This window comes from Oryctolagus cuniculus, chromosome 16 (assembly GCF_964237555.1).
Source record: "Oryctolagus cuniculus chromosome 16, mOryCun1.1, whole genome shotgun sequence".
Lineage (NCBI taxonomy): Eukaryota > Metazoa > Chordata > Mammalia > Lagomorpha > Leporidae > Oryctolagus > Oryctolagus cuniculus.
The window spans coordinates 70,477,121-70,501,310 of NC_091447.1; the positions used below are offsets into that span (position 1 = coordinate 70,477,121).

The following is a 24,190-nucleotide window of genomic DNA, read 5'->3' on the forward strand; positions in this document are numbered from 1 at the left end:
GCTGGATCAGAAGTGGATCAGCTAGGACTTGAACTGGTGCCCATAAGTGATGTTGGCACTGCAGGTGGTGGCTTTACCTGCTATGCTACAACGCTGCCCCCCCCCCCCAGAAACTTATTTCTAACTCATTGCTCAAATTGAGTACCCACTCATGATTTTGCCCAGGAATAGAACTTTCTCAGGATGGAATCAATAAATGTGAACTCTCTCTCTGTCTTAGTCTCTTTCCTTTTTTTTCCTCTGTGCCTCTCAAATAAATAAGAAAATTATAGTTTGTTGGAAACATTTGAGGAGTGAGCCTATAGCTGGCAAACCTCTGTTCAGTCTTTATCTCTCATTCTGTGTCTCTGACTCTCAAGTAAGTAAATAAGTAAATGCTAAAATATGGTCACGGGTCCAGTGCTGTGGTGCAATGAGTTAACACCCTGGCCTGAAGTGCCAGCATCCCATATGGGCACCAGTTCAAGACCCAGTTGCTCCACTTCCAATCCACCTCTCTGCTATAACCTGGGAAAGCAGTAGAAGATGGTCCAAGTCCTTGGACCCCTGCACCCAAGGGAGACCCAGAAGAAGCTACTGGCTCCTGGCTTCAGATCAGCACAATTCTGGCCATTGAGGCCAATTGGGGAGTGAACCATTGGATGGAAGACCGTACTCTCTCTTTGCCTCTCCTCTCTCTGTGTAACTCTGACTTTCAAATATATAATCTTTCAAAAAAGATGGTCATGAGTAAGCCTCTGTGCTGTGACATCAGAAATTAGGAAGCTAGGAATGACACTGTGGTGCAGTGTGTTAAAGCTCCAGCCTGTAGCACTAGCATTGCATATGGGTGCCAGCTCAAGTCCCAGCTGGTCCTCTTCTAATCCAGCTCTCTGCTAATGCACATGAGAAAGGAGTAGAGGTTGGCCCAAGTCCTTGGCTCCCTGTACCCATGTGGGAGACAAGAAAGACACTCCTGGCTCCTAACTTCATCTTGGCCCAGTATTGGTTGTTGTGTCCATATAGGGAGTGAACCACTTCTCTCTGTCTCTACCTCTCTCTATAATTCTAGCTTTCAAATAAATAAAGTAAATCTTTGAAAAAAGAAATCATAAACTAAGCATGAATTTATATAAAACATGAAAATAAGTGATCCTAGACTAACCAAAAAAGTAATGAGATTTTGAGACCAAGGTCAAGTAGCCTCGTGGGTTTATGTTGAGTGGTTCAGATTTCTTTAAGGGTGGAGTTTGAAGTATGCTTTCTCTCCTATTTTTCAGTATCATTGAAAAATATGCAAACAAAAAGATGAGAAATGCATAGGAAATGAATCTTTCTGTGCAAATAGGAGGCAATTGATCAAAAGCCTCCAGAAATTCAAATTATCACACAGGAATGTTTATAGAAAGAATTTAGAGGAGGTAACCAGCACTGATGATTTCAGAATGAGCTAGAAAACACTTTTAAAGAAGATGAGCACATCCCAGTTTGCAGAAACACATTCTTCAAACTGATTGGAAGTGTTTAACCACAGTGGTATATTGTGACTATTTTCTACCTGTTGTACTTCTGAGAAGCTGAAGGTGTTGGGTGTCCTTAGGAATTTGGGGAAGCTGTCCTAGAGTAGAGACAAAGTATTTTTTCATTTGAAAAATCCCACAAATGATGTTTACCTAGGAAGATTGAATGTAAGACAATCATAGATTCCAATCATACTCCTTAAATGTTGTCTTGCTGAAAGTACAGGAACATTTCACTCTTCTCCACCTACAAGTAAGTGATCAGTAAAACTTTTTCATGTTTATATTTGAAATATCAGAGAAGCACAAAACACACAGATTTTATAAAAAATAAACTGGAGAAAAAGGACAGGGAAAAATGGTTGCTAGTTAGTGGATGAATATTTTTATTAAACATTTGTCCATTCTTTAGAATACTTTATAGTTATTTCATCTTTGTGAAAGGCAGAGTGATAGTGAGAGGAGAAAGAGAGAGAAAGAGGTCCTCTCTTAGCTCACTTCCCAGATGCCTGCAACACTTAGGTCTAACTAGTCTGAAGCCAAAACTCTAGAATTCATCTAGTCTTCCCTGGTGTCTCACAGGTTCCCAGGCACATGACCCATTATCTACTTCCTCCCTGTTTACATGGGTAGAGAGCTGTACTGAAAGCAGAGTAGCCGGGGCTGAAACTGACACTGTTTTGAGATGCAGGGATCACACACATCATAGCACAAATGAAATTCTACCATCCTTGAAAAATTCTCATAGTAAAAAGAATCATGTTTCAACATTGGGAAACCTCATGGTACAATTTAATATATGAATGTATTAAGGAGAAAAGCCATATAATGGTCATAAATAAGTACCTCATACTGATTTTGTGAAAATATTATGCCACTTGGATAACAAGTGACTTCATTCCCTTTACATGAGTATGCCAGGAGAAATAGTTACATGCGATTCAGTAACATGATTGCTTTTTTCTCATTTCAGTGGTCATGAAAAGGGATGACCTGATTAGGATCAACCAGGAAAGTCATGACAAAAATCTGAATCAGGATTTTATGAAAAATAATAAGACATCAGCTCTCAAGAGAGTTGAATTAAGAAAAACACTTAGTTTAAAATCAAGCCATATTCCAACACTGATTATTAAAAAGGGAACCTATACAGGATTGAAGCCTGAGGAATACACTAAATGTCACACTGTGTATCCCCCCAGTGGGCCTGATCAACTACAGGCTGGAGAGAAATTTGATAACACCAAGATACCTGGAAATTCTCTCCAGTTCTGTGAGCCTCTTGGTCAGCATGACAATATTCATGTTATGAAGAAGCCATTTGGACCCACTGGACAAGCAAACGTCTGCACAAGAAAGATGTTTTATAAATCTGAGAGGATTCATATGGCAGAAAACTATAATAAATCAACTGTCACTTTTGGAAAAGCAACGCAAATAGAAAAAGCTAAACATGAAAATTTTAGCCTCAATATGTACCAACAAACCTACACAAGAGAGAAACTTTATAAGTACCTTAGGTATGTTGAACCTGTCATTCACCATTCACATCCTGCAATAAATCAAAGATTAAATACAAGGGAAAAACTCTACACATGTAAACCTTGTGGAAAATCAATCAGTTTTAATTCACCTTATGAATGTAATGACTGCGGAAAAGCTTTTGGACAAAAGTCAGTCCTCAGGAAACATCAGCAGATTCACACAGGGGAGAAACCTCATAAATGTAATGACTGTGGGAAAGCCTTTGGACGAAAGTCAGACCTCATCATACACCAGCGAATTCACACAGGGGAGAAACCTCATAAATGTAATGACTGTGGAAAAGAATTTGGACGAAAGTCAAACCTCATCATACATCAGCGAATTCACACAGGGGAGAAACCTCATAAATGTAATGACTGTGGAAAAGCCTTTGGACGAAAGTCATACCTCATAATGCACCAGAGAATTCACACAGGGGAGAAACCTCATAAATGTAATGACTGTGGAAAAGCCTTTGGGCAAAAGTCAAACCTCATAATGCACCAGCAAATTCACACAGGGGAGAAACCTCATAAATGTAATGACTGTGGAAAAGCCTTTGGGCAAAAGTCACACCTCATAATACACCAGCAAATTCACACAGGGGAGAAACCTCATAAATGTAATGACTGTGGGAAAGCCTTTGGACGAAAGTCAGCCCTCATCATACACCAGCGAATTCACACAGGGGAGAAACCTCATAAATGTAATGACTGTGGAAAAGCCTTTGGGCAAAAGTCAGACCTCATCATACACCAGCGAATTCACACAGGGGAGAAACCTCATAAATGTAATGACTGTGGAAAAGCCTTTGGGCAAAAGTCAGCCCTCATCATACACCAGCGAATTCACACAGGGGAGAAACCTCATAAATGTAATGACTGTGGAAAAGCCTTTGGACGAAAGTCAGCCCTCATCGTACACCAGCGACTTCACACAGGGGAGAAACCTCATAAATGTAATGACTGTGGAAAAGCCTTTGGACGAAAATCAGCCCTCCTCGTACACCAGCAAATTCACACAGGGGAGAAACCTCATAAATGTAATGACTGTGGAAAAGCCTTTGGGCAAAAGTCAGCCCTCATCATACACCAGCGAATTCACACAGGGGAGAAACCTCATAAATGTAATGACTGTGGAAAAGCCTTTGGGCAAAAGTCAGCCCTCATCATACACCAGCGAATTCACACAGGGGAGAAATCTCATGAATGTAATGACTGTGGAAAAGCCTTTGGACGAAAGTCAAACCTCATCATACACCAGCGAATTCACACAGGGGAGAAACCTCATAAATGTAATGACTGTGGAAAAGCCTTTGGGCAAAAGTCAGCCCTCATCATACACCAGCGAATTCACACAGGGGAGAAACCTCATAAATGTAATGACTGTGGAAAAGCCTTTGGACGAAAGTCAGACCTCATCATACACCAGCGAATTCACACAGGGGAGAAACCTCATAAATGTAATGACTGTGGAAAAGCCTTTGGACGAAAGTCAAACCTCATCATACATCAGCGAATTCACACAGGGGAGAAACCTCATAAATGTAATGACTGTGGAAAAGCCTTTGGACGAAAATCAGCCCTCATCAAACACCAGCAAATTCACATGGGACAGAAACCTCATGAATGTAATGACTGTGGAAAAGCCTTTGGATGATATTCAGACCTCATCATACACCAGACAATTCACACAGGGCAGAAACCTCATGAATGTAATGATTGTGGAAAAGCCTTTACAAAAAAGTCACACCTCATAAAGCACCAGAAAATTCACAAAGATGAGAAGTCCTATGAATATAATGACTATGGGAAAGCCGTTGTATGTAAGTCAGACCTCCTCATACATCAGTGAATTCACACAGGGCAGAAACCTCATAAGTGCAATGACTGTAGCAAAACCTTTTTATGACAGTCACACCTCATATCACACTAAAGAATTCACACAGGGGAGACCCATGAATGTAATGACCAGGGGAAAGCCTCTTGATATAAGTCAGTCCTTTGGAAACATCAGAGAATTCACACAGGGGAGAAACCTCATGAGTGTAATTACTGTGGAAAAGCCTTTGGACAAAAGACAAACCTCATATCATAGAAGAGAATTAACACAGGGTAGAAAACTCATGAATGGAATAACTGTGGAAAAGCATTTAGCCATAAGTCAACCCTCATCATGCATCAGAGAATTCACACAGGTCAGAAACCTTATGAATTTAATGACTGGAAAACCCTTTGGACAAAAGTCAACCCTCATAATGCACCAGAGAATGCACACAGTGTTGAAACTTCATGAGTATAATGACTGTGGAAAAACTTTTGGTTCCAACTCCAAATGCATCAGAGGATTCACCCAGGGAAATAATCTTATAAATGTAATGACTGCAGAAAAGCATTTTTCTATAAATTATACCTCATATCAAACAGAATTCACACAGGGCATAAACCTTATGAATCTAATGAGTGTGGAAAAGCCTTTAGAAATCATATGTTATAAATCATAGCTCATATCACACCAGAGACTTCACACCAGGGAGAAACTTCATGAATGCAATGACTGTAGAAAATTCCTTGGGAATAAGTCACATCTCAGAATGCATCAGAAAATTCACATGAAGAGAAACCTTTTGAACATAATGACTTGGAAAGCTTTTTCCCATAATTCAGCCCTCATTGCACATCATCTAATTCATATGGGGGAAAACACTTTGGATATAATGCATATGGAAAAGCTTTTATCCTCAAGTAACACCTCTTAAAACATCAGAATTCACATCGGGGAGAAACCTTATGAACAGAATGAGTGTTGGAAACTGCCAAAATCACACAATATAACAGCAGAGAATTTAGTACATGGTAGAAATCTTGTAATAAATGTGAGAAAGACTTTTTTCAGAAGGAATACCTCATAACACATGCAGTTCAAATGAGGGAGTGAACTTGAATATAATGAATGTGAAGGACTTTTTCCAAAATCAATATAACTATGTGACAGAGCCTTTTAATGGAAATCCCATAAGGAAGAAAGTTGGGGACCAGCGCTGTGGCACAGTAGGTTAAAGCCCTGGCCTGAAGTGCCAGCATGCCATGTGGGCACTGGTTCTGGTCCCAACTGCACCTCTTCTGATCCAGCTCTCTGCTATGGCCTGGGAAAGTAGTAGAAGATGGCCCTGCACCCAGGTGGGAAACCCAGAAGAAGCTCCTGACTCCTGGATTTGGATCTCTGTAGCTCCAGCCATTGCATCCATCTGGGGAGTGAACCAGTGGATGGAAGACCTCTTTATGCTTCCCTGTCTCTCTGTAACTATCTTTCAAATAAATAAAGTAAATCATTAAAAAATGAAGAAGTTCAGAAATATTATTAGTGTGACAAAAAGCCATTTGTCAGAAATCGATCATTATACATCAGAGAATTCACATAAGGGATTTCTTAGGAGTGTAATGAATGTGGAAGTATATTTTCATGGAATTCAGGCTTGAATAAATATGCAACTCAAAAAAGGTGATATCCTTCCAGTGCAGTAGATTTGAACAAACCATAGCCAGAAATTAGACATCAGGCTGGCACCGTAGAGCAGTAGGTTAATCCTCCCCCCACAATGCTGACATCCCATATGGGTGCCAGTTCTTATCCCAGCTGCCCCTCTTCCAGTACAGCTGTATGCTGTGGCCTGAGAAAGCAGTAGAAGATGGCCTAAGTGCTTGGGCCTCTGCACCCACATGGGAGACCAGGAAGAAGCCCCTGGCTCCTGGCTTTTGTTTAGTGCAGCTCTGGCCATTGCAGCCATTTGAGGAGTGAACCAACAGAAGGAAGACCTTTCTCTCTGTCTCTCTCACTGTCTGTAACTCTACCTGTCAAATAAATAAATAAAAATCTTAAAAAACAAGAAATTAAACATCAACAAACAAGAGAATTCAAATAGTAAAATGTCAGTTTAATGAATGTGAAAAATTCTTCTGCCATTAATCAATTCACATGAAGAGACTCAGAAATGAGAAAACATACATGCATAGGAAAGTCATGTACCATACATCATCTCTCAATGGTTACCTGACAACTCACAGAAAGAAAAAAGCCTATGACTGTATTGTGATGGGAAATACCTTTATTATTAGGTGACCTTCCACAAAACATAGCAAGATTACAGAGAGAAGTCCCTGAAATATAATTTGTCTGGAAGAATTCTTTGGTGGAATCACACCTTAGTAGGTATTGGGCAGTTTTCATGATGAATTGTGACAGAGAGTGCTTAACCATTCTTCAGACATTTTTCTCTTATACAACCTGCAGTTTTGGTTTCTCATTGAGAGTGGGATCAAGTATATGAATTGAACTGTGCTCTCCTGTGTAAATTTTGTTAATAAATATTTCAAAGTTGAGTAACAGTAATTGCAACAGTTATTTGGAATACCATCTTCATCAATTACAAAGTTATTTGTTTATAGCTGCTTTGTTGGCCACCCAGGATTCTTTCCCCACATTATTGTAGTGCAAATCATAGGCATATGAAGTGACACATGTTCCAGCCATAATAGTGTACCCTGACCCTGGATAATAAGTGTTGTGTGCAGCACAAGGGAATGCGTTTGTGGTGACCTATATACCCATGAGAAATTTCAACTTATCTGTGTGCACATCTGGATTAGACTCCAATATCCAAGGTCTATTTGAATATGCAAGTAGATGTTGTCCCACACATCACCCTCATTCTTTAAAGGGACAACCTCAAACACTATAACTTGCAACACTCATCTGAATTTTCCTGTATTACTGAGTGCAAAATACCTTTTTCATTCATGATCCCCCTATTCTACATGTCTTCATTCTATTCCTAATTGCCTTGAGAGAAGAACATGGAATGAAGTCTGTCCAGGTGGTACCCATTGCAACAGAGAAGCAGGAGCATAAATGTAGTACACTTTTTAAAAAAAAAAAAAGATTTATTTATTTATTTGAAAGAGTTACACAGAAAGAGCAGAGGAAGTGAGAGGGAGATCTTCCATCCAATGGTTCACTCTCCAATTGGCCACAATGGCCAGAACTGTGCTGATACAAAGCCAGGAGCTTCCTCCGGATCTCCCATGTAGGTGCAGGGGCCCAAGGACTTGGGCCTTCTACTATTTCCCAGGCCATAGCAGAGAGCTTGATTGGAAGTGGAGCAGCCGGGTCTCGAGCCAGCACCCATATGGGATGGCGGTACTTCAGGTCAGGGCGATAACCTGCTGTGAGACAGCACTGGCCCCTGTAGTGTACTTTTGTATTAATTTAACTTTACTATAATTTTTATAAACTTTTATTGTTGTATTATTCCCTGCTCCTACAGGTGGCTCTCATTTTTACTGAAAATGTGTGTTTTTATCCCTTCCAATTGACAATGTCATTTCTTGATTTATATAAACCTGATGTACATTCAGTTAATTCCTCAGGATACCCTCAGGAGGAACAATTTTCCTAGGTTGCATGGCTATCCCATGATAACAGAGCTACACATACTATGATGCATCTAGTTGCAGTAGCTCTTTTATTTCCTATCTAGAGAATAGCTGTGCAAGTAATCCATTCCACCTCCATTACTACCCATTAGAAATAGCTCTTCATCCCTGTTTAAGTCCCCATGGCTTCTTACAAGTGTTCATCAAATTAAGTCTTATATAAACAGATTTAATAGAAAATGAATGGTGTGTCTGCTGGTAGTTTCAGTGAGGTTGAATGATTTGCTGGACTGCTGTTTTGTCTGGGTTATCTTTCATATTACTTAGAACTAATTTTTCACAATATTGCTTGCCTGAGCATTTTTTCTAGGCTCCCAGCTAAACAGGTGTTTGAAGACTAGATTTGCTATTAATTCTCATAGTACAACTCACTAAGGACAGAGGTCTCAATGGGGAGCATAGATCCTTATGTGGTCCTTGGGACAGAGTAAATATACACACTTGATTTAGTACTCAGGCACTGGGCTCCATCAAGGAGAAGAGCTCAGCTGAACAGAATATAACTCCCTTCTGATTAAAAAAAGAGAGATTTACCATGCCAAACCTGGATGTGTCACCTTAGGCATACCCTTTACCCTTGAGAACTGAACAGAGCTCTCTGGCCATACCCACTATAAGCCTCTAGAGATTCACTGAAAGCAGAAAGTCCATTTATCTACAGTGATAATACAATGATAAAAACCGTCACAGCAGAAAAAAAGATGAGTATCTAAAAAATGCTAAACAAGAAATGCAACAATATGAGAAAAATAAGGAAGACATCATGACACTCCCAAAAGAACATGACACTTCCATACTAGATCATGAAGGTGATGAGATAGAAGAAATGCAAGAAATAGAACTCAAAAATTTGATCATATGATTACATAGAAGTAATCAAAAGCAAATGCACAAACTACTGAAATCCATGAAGGTCATGAAAGAAAATCTCTCCCATGAAATTGAAATTATAAGGAGGAATCAAGATGAAAGGAAGAATTCAACAGAACACGAAACTGAGATATTAAGGAGAAATCAAAATGAAATGAAGAATTCAATAGAACAAATAAAAAATGCAGTGGAGAGCCTTAAAAATAGAATCAGTGAGGCAGAAGAGAGAATATCAGACTTAGTAGACAGAGCACAGGAAAGTATACAGTCAAACCAAACACAATTAGAGGAGATTAGAAAAAAGATTATTGGGAATCTACAGGATACTATAAAAAAGGCAACATTCTGATTCTAGGAGTTCCTGCAGGCATGGGGAGAGAGAAAGGATTAGAAGGCATTTTTAGTGAAATGCTAGCAGAAAACTTTCCAAGTTTGGAAAAAGAGATACATCCAAGTACAGGAAGCACACAGAACTTTCAATAGAAATGTCCAGAAAACATCCTTGCCATGACACATTGTAATCAAACTGCCACAGTGAAACATTGAGAGTGCTCAAAGTTCCAGCCACACCATGAGTCTTCCCACACATCCTCAGTTTTTTTTCATTTTTTTTCTCATTCCTGCTTCAGAAGCTTCACACAGTCACAAGTTCCTAATTCCATGTTATTTCTCCCCACCAGAGACAGGAGTCTCTTCTCAGCTACTTGCCAGGTGCAGACACAAGCTGGCATAGTTGTTATGCATGTCCATCATGGCTCTTGCTCTATCAGCTTGCACACCTTTCTGAGGTGATTGGAGAGAGAAAGATGTCTGTACTGTCCCTTTTTTCCTCTCCTCTAGTTTGGCTGGCACACTTTCTCCCATGGAGATTTAAGCCTCATTCCCTCTAGGTTCCTGCCACTTTTTGCCGGTGGCTCAGGCTACTGCAGTCTTGTCTCACCTCACTTTCCAGTGTTGGTGCATAGGCTCTAGCTGTTGGAGTCGTGAGCTGTGAACACCATGCCCTCCATGTGGGTCCACCATGTCCCTCTAATGTCTGAGAATTTCCTCTGTCATTTTTTTCCCTAACTCTTCCCTGAGTCTACTCTCTTTCCACTTTTTTAAAACTATCCTTTCCTTGTTTAGAGCAGTAAGCTCCCTGCCTACTCCACCATCCAATTATTGGCTCATCTCTATATGATTATGACTCTGTTTCTGCCAAATTACTAATTTATACACCATATAATCAAAATTAAATGCCTTCCATGGAATGCATATTTATTTTGTCATTTACTACTCTCACCTGCATGTGTAATGAGTAACCTGATTTGTGACAGTCCTAACACAGGGACATGATGGGTACCATGGTTTGGTTTATAATTGTGTGGTCATCAACTCACTCTAAATGCTGGGAGTTGTCCCAGCAACTGTCATGTGTATAGGATTTGAGTATATTGCAGTGCCAGCATCATCATGGTCATCAGCATGGGGTACATTCTTAATGTTTCTAGATGCTCCTGGAGCTTTAAATTATTTTCTGATTGTGGAAATTTCCTAAACTATAAGTCTGTATCATACTTTAACTTTTCCAGTTTATTCTGGACTGTTTTTCACCAAATATTCATCCACAAATTTGTTTTTTAATTATGGCTCACATTAAAATACACATTGTTACCAAGGGCAAAGCAAAGTTTTAACTTCCATGTGCATCAGGTTTCTATTTTTTATTTTGCCTTTCATTTTATTAATTTCAACTGAGTATGTCAATATCCACATGGAAACCAATCTTAGCACTGCCAAGGTATGATGATTCTTTTGGGCACTTGCATTTTCATGTCATAAATGCACTAAATAATGTTCAAGTTGTCTTAGCAACCTCCATTTTTATGGCCTATCAAATAATTTTAGAACGTTAGCATTCTTTTACACTTTCAAGGACACTTTTATATAGCTTCTTTATATTTAGAGAATCAAAATTGTCATTCTCTTTAAAATTTCCATGCATTAGATTGAGACAATTTTGTCTTGGTTTTAAAATTACTGAATTCAATGGCATAAGCTTTCTTTGATTTAAGAGAGCACAAATTTTCTGTATTTAAATGTGTACTTAGGGCTATTTTTATTAATATCTGTTACATCTCCTTGTAATCTTATTCCTGCTTCTACTAAATTTACCATTTGTACACACAACTGTCAATATACAACATATATTGAACTGAATACATTTCTTTTTCATGTTGATTCAAATTTATTATTACCACCTCAATAAATAGTCAATCACCTAATTTGTGCCAATTCTAGTGCAGGGAACTTCAGGCTACCATGATTTACTTTATCATTGTAAGGCCATCAACTATCTAAATTCTGGAAGATGTCCAAATTTCATTTTCACAGTATATGAGAACAATTTAGGGCCAGTTCCATCACCCATTAGCAGATTTAATTCTTAGCCTTAGAGACATTCATGGAACTTGAAGTTAACCTTTAATTATGAAAATTTAAGGTAATTTTTAAATTCACTGGAGTCACTCTTTTGCACAAATATTTTAGGCTAGGCCAATCCCAGCACTGTGAATCTGTAGCCAGGGTGATTTAACTTTTATTGTAAGATCATCACCCCCAACATTCTGTAAGTTGCCCTGGAAACTGTCAGGTACACAGTGTCTCAGGGCCATTTTAGCCAAGGGTAATATTTTTTTCTCCTCAGTGTAAAATATATATGAATATATGTAACATATATAACATATATATATATATATATATATATATATATATATATAAATTTACCACTGTGTCTAGATACTAGTATATTTCCTGAAAATTATGCGGGAAAATAGTGAGATCTTAATGTTATTTTTATCCTAAAATTGTGTATGTTTATTTAATTTTAGAGGTTGGTAGACTTGGAGACACAGAGAAACAGATTATGAGCTACAACTTGGTAGCTTACTCTTCATTCTTGTAATGATCAGAAACTGGTTTATTACAGAAATCTGAGCTATCCTTTGCTGATGATAAATACATTATAAAAATTTCAAAGTGTTGCTCTATATACATTTATATTACTAATTATATATACGTACATTTACATTATAATGTCATAAATCACACACACACATATGATTATATATAAACACCTTTAAAATTCTCCTGGTTATTGGTATAATTTTTTTGAATTTTAAATGTTTACTTCTTTTTAAAATTTTATTTAAGTAATATAAATTTGCTATATTTCATATATACAGATTAATGAATGTGACACTTCCCCCAATACCCTCCCTCCCACACACACTCCAACCCTTTCTCCTCTTCCCTCTCACATTCCCACTTAACTTTTACAAAATATGTTTTCAGTTTATTTAATGATTGTATAGTTAACCTTACACTAAGTAAGAGTTCAGCAAGTCAGCAAATAGTATGAAGAAAAAAATAAATTAAAAAAAAAAATCACTGTTCCTCAATGGAAGAGACAAGGGCTGTAAACAATCATCAAATCTCAAAATGTGTATCTAACTCCAATACATTACATTTGAGGTACTCTATTAGGTACCTCAGATCAGGGAAAACATATGATATCTGTCTTTTGGGGTCTGGCTTATTTCACTAAGTATAATGGTTTCCAGTTGCATCTATCTTGTTGCAAAAGACAGGGTTTCCTTTTCTTTCTTTCTTTTTTATAACTGAGTAGTATGCCATAGTGTGCACATACCATAATTTTCTTGTCAAGTCAACAATTGATTGATATCTGGATTGTTCCCAGATCTCAGCTATTGTGAATTGTGCTGCAATGAACATGGGGTTATAGATAACTCTTTCATATGCTAATTTCTTTTGGTTTGGGTAAATTCCAAGGAGTGGGATGGCTGGATCATACGATAGGTCTATAATCAGATTTGTAAGATATCTCCATACGGTCTTTCACAGTGGCTTGCACCAGTTTACATTCCCACCAATAGTGGACCAGGGTAACTTTTTCCCCACATCCTCATCAGTTTTGTCACTGTTGATTTTTTTTTTGGACAGAGAGTTAGTGAGAGAGAGAGAGACAGAGAGAAAGGTCTTCCTTCCATTGGTTCACCCCCAAATGGCCACTATGGCTGCTGCGCTGCAGCTGGCACACTGCAGCCAGCACACTGTGCGGATACGAAGCCAGGAGCCAGGTGCTTCCTCCTGGTCTCCCATGTGGGTGCTATTCTTTCTTCCCTAGTTCTGACTCTGTTAAAGCTGTTCCAAATTATGGGATTTGATTTAATGCACCAGGTCTTAAATTTAAGGTTTTATTTCTGACTTTTTAACAACCAAAGAGACAGATTCTGTGTTATTTTAAAGTAATCTATTATGTTCTCTTAATGCCTCTTAAGTTCTAATTGTTTAAAAAACTGAATTTTAAAGGAGTTATGATTTGATCAAATCAGTTCTATACTTTGTCATGATGTTAAGGGATCTTATTTCAACCAGATATTTTAAGCCTTCTTGTCATCTTTGACAGGCATTCAAAAAATCAAAGTTCCAAAGAATTTGGACTTTGATATTTCCAGTTGGGTCCCTGGAAATGTCAAAGGATATATGTCTCTCATCTTGGAGAAACACCAGCTAATCAATCAGGCCACTTGGGTTATATTACAGGTACTGTCAAAATGTGAAGTGCTAAATTTTAAGTTTCAATAATATAAAATGCCATTGATACAAATGTCTGAAAGTGAAAAAGTCTAATGATCTTGTGTTACTAGACATGATGGTTATCTTATGGAGAAAGGCCCAGGGACCTAAAAGAGTTAAATGTTTTATAAAATCCTACAGGTGCTTTTGAAAATACTGTGTGAAGTAAGCAAATGCCTCTTATTGGTTAATGAGTTTATCATTTTAAACATGGCTATAAGTCTTTTCTCATCCACAGTTTTGTATATCAAATTTGCTGCTCGTTAAACTAAAACATTGTTGCTTCTGTGTTTAGCTGCTCTCCTAGGTTCTGAAGGACTTTTTCCAGCCACTTCTATTGTATTCACTAGTTTTGAATGGCTCTGTAAACAGATGAAGTCAATAATGCACTACAGGTTTCAACTGTGTGGCTATCAGCCTGAAATGCAAAACCCTGGACACAGTCTCTGAAAGCTGACCCTCTGACAAACCAACTTCAGTGCCTTTCCTTGAAAAAGCCATTCCTAGAAAGATCCTCTTCAGATCAGCTATACCCAGGTGCTATTGAACATGACTACATCAGTAAAATTAGGATTAAATGTCTACCTCTCGAGTCCTCACAGGTGTGCTCAAAAAATGCCTGATTATTCCTATAAGCCAATCAGAGATCTTAAGCAAAAAGAAAAGTAAAGCCTTTGCTTTCCTCACATCAAGAGTGCTGCACATGAAGACAGGCATGGCGTACCTGCTGCTTTTGATTCTCTCTGTTATTAATAATAAAATTCCTAATGTGTTCTTCTATTATAATTCTCTATACTCAAGCTAAATGGTTTTATAATGCATCACCACCGACTATCTGGGAGTCTGTAGGATGTGGTCTTTTCATCTTAAAAGGACACTCCACTTACAAGTGGTTATGTTCCAGTTTTGCTCACACTGATTAACAAATTTATATGTTCCAGAACTCAACAACTTCTGGGAGTAACTGACCAGGCAGGGGACATAGACATTGGTGGTGACCAAGATTGCTCCAGCTCACAAAGAGAATTTGTTAGATGAGATAGGCAGAGACTTCCAGACCCAGGACCAGCAGGGCCTGCACTACATCCCTCGTAAACAGGAAGCAGCTATAGAAGATGTGATGATTCTACACCCTTCAATATCCCTTGGATTAAGGGAATGGAGTCTCTGAAGGGGGAATGATGTAGGCAGTCATATATCATTAGCCTTGAGAGCTGGAAGGCTATGCCTTCATCACACTTCCCCCATGCCCCCTGTGTGATCTCATGCCCCTGCTTTCCCATACCTGTGCACCCGCCTGCCTATTACAAAGGCCTGAAACATGGTGGGCCTGGCCTTTTTCCCTTTGCCCTTCTTTTCCTCCCTGCCCTTAATCCCTGTGCTAGGCATTCTTCAATTTCATTTAAAGCTTATTGTGGGTTGTGGCTTGTTGCCATGTCATGCTAAGCACAGTCATACTTGCCCTAAAACAAAGCGGGGAGATATGGGTGATCCTGTGAGACTTTCTGCCTAGCCCATGTGGCTAGCCTGACTGATGGTGGGAGGTGGGAGCCTCAGGCACATTCCTCCCACCCCCGCCTTCTGCCAATCAGGTAAACTGCTGCTGGGGGTGGTCCAGGCCCACCTGGAAAGCTACCCTAGCTATGAGACCTTCAAGCTAATTGGAGATGCATATTGGTGCCAGTGTCGGTTCTGTCCAATAGAGTTAGTGTTGCCCTGAATTAGTTACACCCCTTCTGCCTGCCCTTTAAAAATGTATGTAGTCATTAATAAAGGTGGACATGTCCACTGAAGCCTGTCCCCGGCACTTCCTATGGAAGAACACCATTGCCCCACTCTCCCTGATGGTTTGTGGGCCTCACAGGACAAGTCCACAACTCTTGGCCTGCTCCCTGCTTGATATGGCCCCTACTTAATTTCCAGACTTTCCTTTCTCCTTTAGATAGAGCTCTCACTCTCCTATGCATTTCTCTCACTGAATAAAAGCTTAAAGACTTAGCTTATCATCTGGTCTATTTGAGCCAGTATTCAGAATTTGTCTCTGAATTCATGGCAAGAACCTACACAGTTTATTAATTTCAGAAATATTAATAAGTGCTGAAGTCTCAGGGCCAACTTACGGAGTCTTTTATTTTTGAAAGCCGGCAGCTGCACAGGGGCATGTGCTCTCCAAATCAAACAGCCCTGATAGAGCCCTAGGGTGAGCTTATAAAGGCCCAAACCATATCTTGTTGAAGTTAATTACAAAGGCAAGCCTTTGTTACAGAAGCTAGAGCAAGCAACATTATGCTTATCTTGTGGGCATCAACAAGTTTCCCAGCAGTTAATGTAAATAAACTTACAGATCACCTCTCACAAGATTAGTTTTTGAGAAGCTAGCAGTTGTGGGACTGCTTAGAAAAAAATAGAGGACAATCAGGGGACAAAAAGGAGTGACTCTGGTCAGGGCATAGCTCATTTGAACTTGAAAATCAGTAAAATGTAGCCTGAGGATCTGCAGCACCTCCTGCATGGACCCAGAGGCCCCTCTGACTTTGACCACCTTGACCTCAGCATGACACTGGCACAGCTCCCCATACTCTGTTACAGGAAACTGGATTGCCAGCATCACTGAAGAGAACAAGGAGAGTCCCACAGTGACAGAGGTGGAGCCTGAGTCTCAATGAGGGGCAAGGACCCATGGCAATGTGGCCAGGTGTTCCCCATGTCTCACAGAAGACAGTGAGTGTGCCTCTGGTGGACTTCTTGTTGCAGGCAGAGGATTGCTCATCTGCAATCCCCACTTGAGGACTGGTTACTATGTGAATCATGCTGGCTGTGAGGCCTTAGCTCCAGGCAAAACTTTGCTCCTCCATTGGCTGCCCAGAATTAATCCAGATATGGCCAAGCAGGCCCTACAGCACTGCTCAGTGCATGGCGTGGCCTTTGTCAGTGAGCATAGTGTCAACAAAAAGAAGCTGCACCACTGCCCCTGAGCCAACCACCCAAAAGCAGTTGTCTGTCCCAGCATCTGAACATCAGCCTGTTTTCATAATCAATTTCATTGTGACAGTCAATAAACCTGGAGAAAAAGTGGGAAAAACTAATGTAATTCTATACACTTTTCAAAAGATGAAGAGGAGGAATACATCTGGACTAATTTATAATGCAAACATTATCCAACTTCAATGATTGAAGAAATCAAATTTCCACATGAGCAATAATAAAAAATCAAACTAAATTTTGAAACAGGATATTCTTCAATAGGTGAATGTATGAGTAAACTGTGTTGTATCTGAGAGACCTGAGCCGGGATCAAGGCACAGCTCTTTTAGAATAGGCCTCCATCTTTTAACTCAGGCCTGACAGGGCCCTGAACCCTACAGCTCATGAAAGAAAAAAGAAATAAATGAACTCCCTTGCAATAAACCCACCTAGCAACAGCCAATCGGCAGATAGCAGGGAAATACCTGAAGTTTCAGGTGTCTTTTCAGGCTGTTAAGGTGATTGATAACATCCCGAGACACTGCAGTTTGGCATGTACACCCTAGCGGCTTGGACCCTATACTTTAGCCAATAATTTTAAAAGGCATTGACCTCAAAAGCCATCCCACCACCTTTACTGGGTCCATTCCTGCCCCTGGATGCACTAACCAATTTTAAGAGATGTTCTTTGAATTTCCCGTGGAATGAGATGATTTGCTGAATGGTGCTATAATGTATAGATTGTCTCTGAAAACCCTATAAAAACCCTGTTAACTGAAGAGTTGGGGCTTTCAACCAGACCTGTGTCATCAATGATATTTGAGAGCCCAGGCCCAGACCTGCAAAAAAATTCTCGCGTGTTTTACAGCGGTATAGGCTCCTTGGTGGTCTTTGGGGACAATTGAACTGGGCATAATATATCAAACAAAAAAAATTAATTTCTAAAAGGAAATGAGCTCACAAATCATTTGGGCCATTAGCATTGAATACCACATCCTGTTTCAACAGCCTGAACATGCAGATGAACATCTGTGAGATGGGATAACTTCAAAGTAAAGTTAAGTTTCAAGATAAAGTCTGGGAGTCAGCACTGTGGTGTAGTGGCCTAAGCCTCTGCCTGCAGTGCCATCATCCCATATGGGCTCCAGTTCAAGTCCCAGCTGCTACACTTCTGATCCAGCTCTCTGCTTTGGCCTGGGAAGGCAGTGGAAGATGCCCCAAGGTGTTAGGCCCTTGCACCCATGTGAGAGACTTGGAATGAAGCTCATGGCTTTGGATTGGTCCAGCTCCAGCCATTTGGGGAGTGACCAGCAGATGGAAGATCTTTTTGTCTGTCTCTCTCTTTGTCTATAAATCTGTCCAATAAATAAATAAAATCTTTGAAAAGAAAAGATAAAGTCGGCCTGATTTTGTATCACTGTTTTCTGTTGTTGCTGAGACTTGAGGCAGCTTTCCTAGTTTATTTCTGCCTGCATTGGGGGGTTCATTCCCTATACTTTTTCAGTGGATAGGGATGTTTGACAAATTTAACATGGTCTCCTGACTTAAAAAATCTCAGGAAATTGAAAATACAATAATACTCCATCAATATGAAAAAGAGTATATACAATAAAACTCCAAAACATATTTAATGACAAAAAATAAAATACTTCACTGTTAATACCAGGAACAAGATAGTAATTTGTTTTCACTACTTTTATTCAACTTTGTAGTGAAGATTCTAGCAATAAAAATAAATAAAAGTAGTGAAATTGAAAGGAAGAAGGAAAGATGTCTATTCACAAATATGATCACAACATAGGGGTGAGAATTCTCCACCCTCAAACTCTCACTTGTAGGCAGCTTCAGGTTTTAGTGATAAAGTTTTATTGGAACACAGCTATGCTCATGGATTTATTTATCTATGACTACTGTCACACTAAAATGACAAAAAGTTGTCACAGAAAATGTATTGGTACAAATAAAAAATATTTACTATCATTAGTAAGAGAGTAGTTTGAGAAAGAAAACAACTGACAAGAATTGGTCTAGACAAAAATTCTGATGGCATAAACCAAAACATAATGCAGCAATAAGTGAGTTTAGTAAAATGAGAAGAAACAAAATCAATACAGAAGAATAAAATGCATTTAATGTAACACCAATGAAAATCAAAATTTTAGAATCACCACTAGTTCACTTAAAATATGAAATGCACATCTGATGAAATACTGACAGACCTACAAAAACAACTTAATTTTAAATGAAATTAATTATTCCTGTCTAAGTGGAAACATTTTATTCAAGAATCTCAGGATTCATCAATGTTAAAACATTAATTATCCTAACATTATTGTACAGACTCAACATTTCAATCTCTTTTCCAGCAAGCTACCTGGTTATTTTTAAAGTAACAAGCTGATATAAGCTCATATGAAAATGCAAAGAATCTAGGATAACCAAAATAACTCTGTAAAAATTATAAAATCAAAGCGATGATTTTAGGAGTTATACATTTATACTAACTAAAGTGTGCCGTTGACACACAGAAAGCCAAACAGATTAATGGAACACAAGAGGTTGCATAGAAGATCGAACACAAACAGTAAACAGTTTTCTACAGAGTCTCAATTGCAATGCAGTGGAGAAAGTATAGCCTTTTCAACACATAGTGTTAGCACAATAAGATATTTCCAATAAAATAGCTTCTACTTACAAAATTGAAAAAAAAAATGTGCCACAGATATAACTATAGTACTGAAAACTGCAATACTTCCAGAAAAAAATCATAGAAGAAAATTTTTTTTACTTTAAGTTAGGGAAAGATTTCCTAGATATGAGAAAAACTTAAGAGGACATCCATTCACTGGTTCACTCCCCAGATGGCCACAATGGCCAGAGCTGGGGTGATCTGAAGTCAGAAGCCAATAGCTTCTTCTGGATTTCCCAAGCAGTTGGGCCATCTTCTACTGCTTTCCCAGGCCATAACAGTGAGCTGGATCAGATGTGGAGCAGCCAGGACTCAAATTGGTACCCAGATGTGATGCCGGCACTGCAGGCAACAGTTTTATGCACTATGCCACAGCACTGGCCCCAAAAACTTCTTTTCAAAACACTGTTTAAAGAATGAAAGTCAAAGCAAAAAAAATCCTTGAAAAATATATCATGGGACCAGCTCTGTAGCATAGTGGGTAAAGCTTCTGCCTAGAGCGCCAGTATCTCATATGTGCTCCAGTTTGAGTCCCAGCTGCTCAACTTCTGATCCAGCTCTCTGCTATGGCCTGGGAAAACAGTAGTAGATGGCCTGAGTCCTTGGGCCCTTAAGTCCTCATGGGAGATTTGGAGGAAGTGCCTGACTCCTGGCTTTGGATCGGCACAGTTCCGGGCATTGCGGCCAACTGGGGAATGAACCAACAGATGGATGACCTATCTCTCCCTGCCTCTCCTTCTCCCTCTGTGTAACTCTGACTTTCAAGTAAATGAATAAATCTTAAAAAAAAGGAAAAGGAAAAATATACCTGATACATTAATGGTATCCATAATATATGAAGAAATTTTATAGCGCAACACATAAGATGCCAACAAAAAAACCCTTCATTCTAAAATAGCAAGCATGTTAGATATACTTAACCACAAAAGATGTGAGAGGGTGCTGTTGTTTAATAATAGGTTGTACCAACCCCTACAATACTAGCATTCTTTTTTTTCTTTTTTTTTCCTTTTTTTATTTAGTAAATATAAATTTCCAAAGTACAGTTTATGGATTACAATGGCTCCCCCCCATAATTTCCCTCCTACTCGCACCCCTCCCATCTCCCGTTCCCTCTCCCATTCCATTCGCATCAAAATTCATTTTCAATTATCTTTATATACAGAAGATCAATTTAGTATATATTAAGTAAAAATTTCATCAGTTTGCACCCACACAGAAACACAAAGTGTAAAATACTGTTTCAGTACTAGTTATAGCATTACTTCACATTGGACAACACATTAAGGATAGACGTTTCTCTCTTGCACATTTTAGGATCTTTTCTTTATGTTTCACTGTGGTAAGTTAAATTACCATGTGTCGTGGTGAGGATCTCTTTTGGTCATGTTTATTGGGTGTTCTATGAGCTTCCTGTACTAGGATGTCTCTGTCCTTCTCCAAACCTGGAAAGTTCTCTGCTAGTATCTCACTCAAAAGGCCTCCTAATCCTTTCTCTCTCCCCATGCCTTCAGGAACTCCTAGAACTCGAATGTTGGTTTTTTTAATAGTATCCTGTAGATTCCCCACAATATTTTTTAGATTTCTAATTTCCTCTTCTTTTCTTTGATTTGACTGTATGTTTTCCTGTGCTCTATCTTCTTTTTTTTTTTTACTTGAATTCTTTTTTTTTGTTTTGTTTTTAAACTTTTATTTAATGAATATAAATTTCCAAAGTACAACTTATGGATTACAATGGCTTCCCCCCCATACCGTCCTTCCCACCCACAACCCTCCCCTTTCCCACTCCCTCTCCCCTTCCATTCACATCAAGATTCATTTTCGATTATCTTAATATACAGAAGATCAGCTTAGTATACATTAAGTAAGGATTTCAACAGTTTGCTCCCACACAGAAACATAAAGTGAAAAATAATAGATGATTTTTTTAAATGATGATGAAATCAGATCAGACCTGTTGTCATGTTCAATCCCAGTGAGAGTCAAGTTGGGAATTGATAATTTCTTTTTTTTTTTTTTTTTTTTTTTTTTACAGAGGATCAGTTTCTACCTTCTAAGTCCGATATTCTCTCTTCTGCTTCACCCATTCTGTTTTTAAGTCTTTCTTTCTTTCTTTTTTTTTTTTTGACAGGCAGAGTGGACAGTGAGAGAGAGACAGAGAGAAAGGTCTTCCTTTGCCGTTGGTTCACCCTCCAATGGCCACCGTGGCCGGCGCGCTGTGGCTAGCGCACCGCGCTGATCTGATGGCAGGAGCCAGGAGCCAGGTGCTTTTCCTGGTCTCCCATGGGGTGCAGGGCCCAAGCACCTGAGCCATCCTCCACTGAACTCCCTGGCCACAGCAGAGAGCTGGCCTGGAAGAGGGGCAACCGGGACAGAATCCGGCGCTCCAACCGGGACTAGAACCCGGTGTGCCGGCGCCGCTAGGCGGAGGATTAGCCTAGTGAGCCGTGGCGCCGGCCTTTTTAAGGCTTTGTAATGTGTTTGTCATTTGATCTATTGAGCTCTTCATTTCATTTTGATTTCTCTTCACTATCACACTTTCCTGTTCTACTAGTTTCTGCGTTTCATTTTGATTCTTCCTTAAAATTTCATTTTCACAAGAGAGATTTTCAATCCTGTCCAATAAGGATTTCTGTAGTTCAAGGATTTGCTTTTGAAAACTTCTAAATGATCTTATCATAAATTTTTTGAAATCCATATCTTGCATTTCTTCTATCTCCTCATCTTCATAATCTTGGCTTGGGGTGTTTTGTTTATTTGGAGGCATCATAGTGTCATCGTTGATCTTGTTCCCTAGATTTCTGTCTGTGCGCTGTTTCTCCCCTGGACTCCCACTGGGTTGCCTCGGCTACTGAATTGTAGTGACTCAGTTCCTTAGCTCTCCCCTGTTATGTAAATCCAGAGATGGGGCCTGCTCTTTGTCTCTTGAAAACTCTTCAAGCCTTGCAGCTTTGCAAGCTTTGTAAGGTTGGCGGAGAGAGAAACCCCCAACCTTTTTTTCCTTCTCTCTCATAGTGAGTCTGGTGCACTTTCCGGCTCCCCTCTAGATTCTGACCCCAGTTTCCCTGCCAATGTCTCAGGTTATTGAGCTCATCTCCCCTTCCAGCGCTGTGTGGACTTGGAGCCCTGGGCGTCCCAACTCTCCCCACTGGTGTCTGTGTCACATGCACTCCCCTTCCTGCACTGGCGCACAGACCCTGCGGCTACCGCGGCTCGGCTTCCGCGCGGTGGGCGACCTTGTTCTCCCAGTAGATCCTCCGATTCACAGCCGCTAGATCCAGAAGAGTTTCCTCTGCAATATTTTCCTGGTCCTTTTTCTGAGGCTACCGTAACTCCCCCCCCCTTTTTTTTGACAGGCAGAGTGGACAGTGAGAGAGAGAGACAGAGAGAAAGGTCTTCCTTTGCCGTTGGTTCACCCTCCAATGGCCGCCACAGCCTGCACGCTGCGGCCGGCGCACCGCGCTGATCCGATGGTAGGAGCCAGGAGCCAGGTGCTTTTCATGGTCTCCCATGGGGTGCAGGGCCCAAGCACCTGGGCCATGCTCCACTGCACTCCCTGGGCACAGCAGAGAGCTGGCCTAGAAGAGGGGCAACCAGGACAGAATCCGGCGCTCCAACCGGGACTAGAACCTGGTGTGCCGGCGCCGCTAGGTGGAGGATTAGCCTAGTGAGCCACAGCGCCGGCCTCCCCTTTTATTAAACTAAATTTACCTGCACTATCGGTGTGCGCCCTCACTATTCCGCCATCTTGGCTCCGCCTCTCTTGTTCGGTGTCTTGGCTTTCCATGCCTAAAATACTCTCATGGGCTTTTCAGCCAGATCCGCATGCCTTAAGGGCTGATTCTGAGGCCAGAGTGCTGTTTAGGACATCTGCCATTCTATGAGTCTGCTGTGTATCTCACTTCCCATGATGGATCGTTCTCTCCATTTTTTATTCTACCAGCTAGTATTTGCAGACACTAGTCTTGTTTATGTGCTCCATTTGGCTCTTAGTCCTATCATTATGATCAATTGTGAATAGAAATTGATCACTGGGACTAGTGAGATGGCATTGGTATATGCCACCTTGATGGGATTGAATTGTAATCCCCTGGTATGTTTCCAACTCTCCCATTTGGGGTAAGTCAGCTTGAGCATGTCCCAAATTTCACATCTCTTCCCTCTCTTATTCCCACTCCTATATTTAACAGTGATCACTTATCAGTTAAATTTCAACACTTAAGAATAACTGTGTATTGATTACAGTATTCGACCAAAAATATTAAGTAGAACAAACAAAAAACTACTAAGAGGGATAACGTATTAAGTTGTTCATCAACAGTCAGGGCAAGGGCTGATCAAGTCACCGTTTCTCATAGTATTCATTTCACTTCAATATGTTTCCTTTTTGGTGTTCAGTCAGTTGTCACCCATCAGGGAGAACATATGATATTTGTCCCTTTGGGACTGGATTATTTCACTCAGCATAATGTTTTCAAATTCCTAACAGGGATCATTTTTCAGTTTAAATTTAA

General features: G+C 39.9%; 1 protein-coding gene across 1 annotated transcript; it reads left to right on the forward strand.

Moving 5' to 3' along the window:
• The first annotated feature begins 2,543 nt into the window (after positions 1–2,543).
• Positions 2,544–4,682, forward strand: LOC127485783 (zinc finger protein 665-like). Its single transcript, XM_070059363.1, has one exon. It carries the CDS (start codon positions 2,544–2,546, stop codon positions 4,680–4,682), a length of 2,139 nt encoding a protein of 712 aa, XP_069915464.1.
• The last annotated feature ends 19,508 nt before the right edge of the window (positions 4,683–24,190 follow it).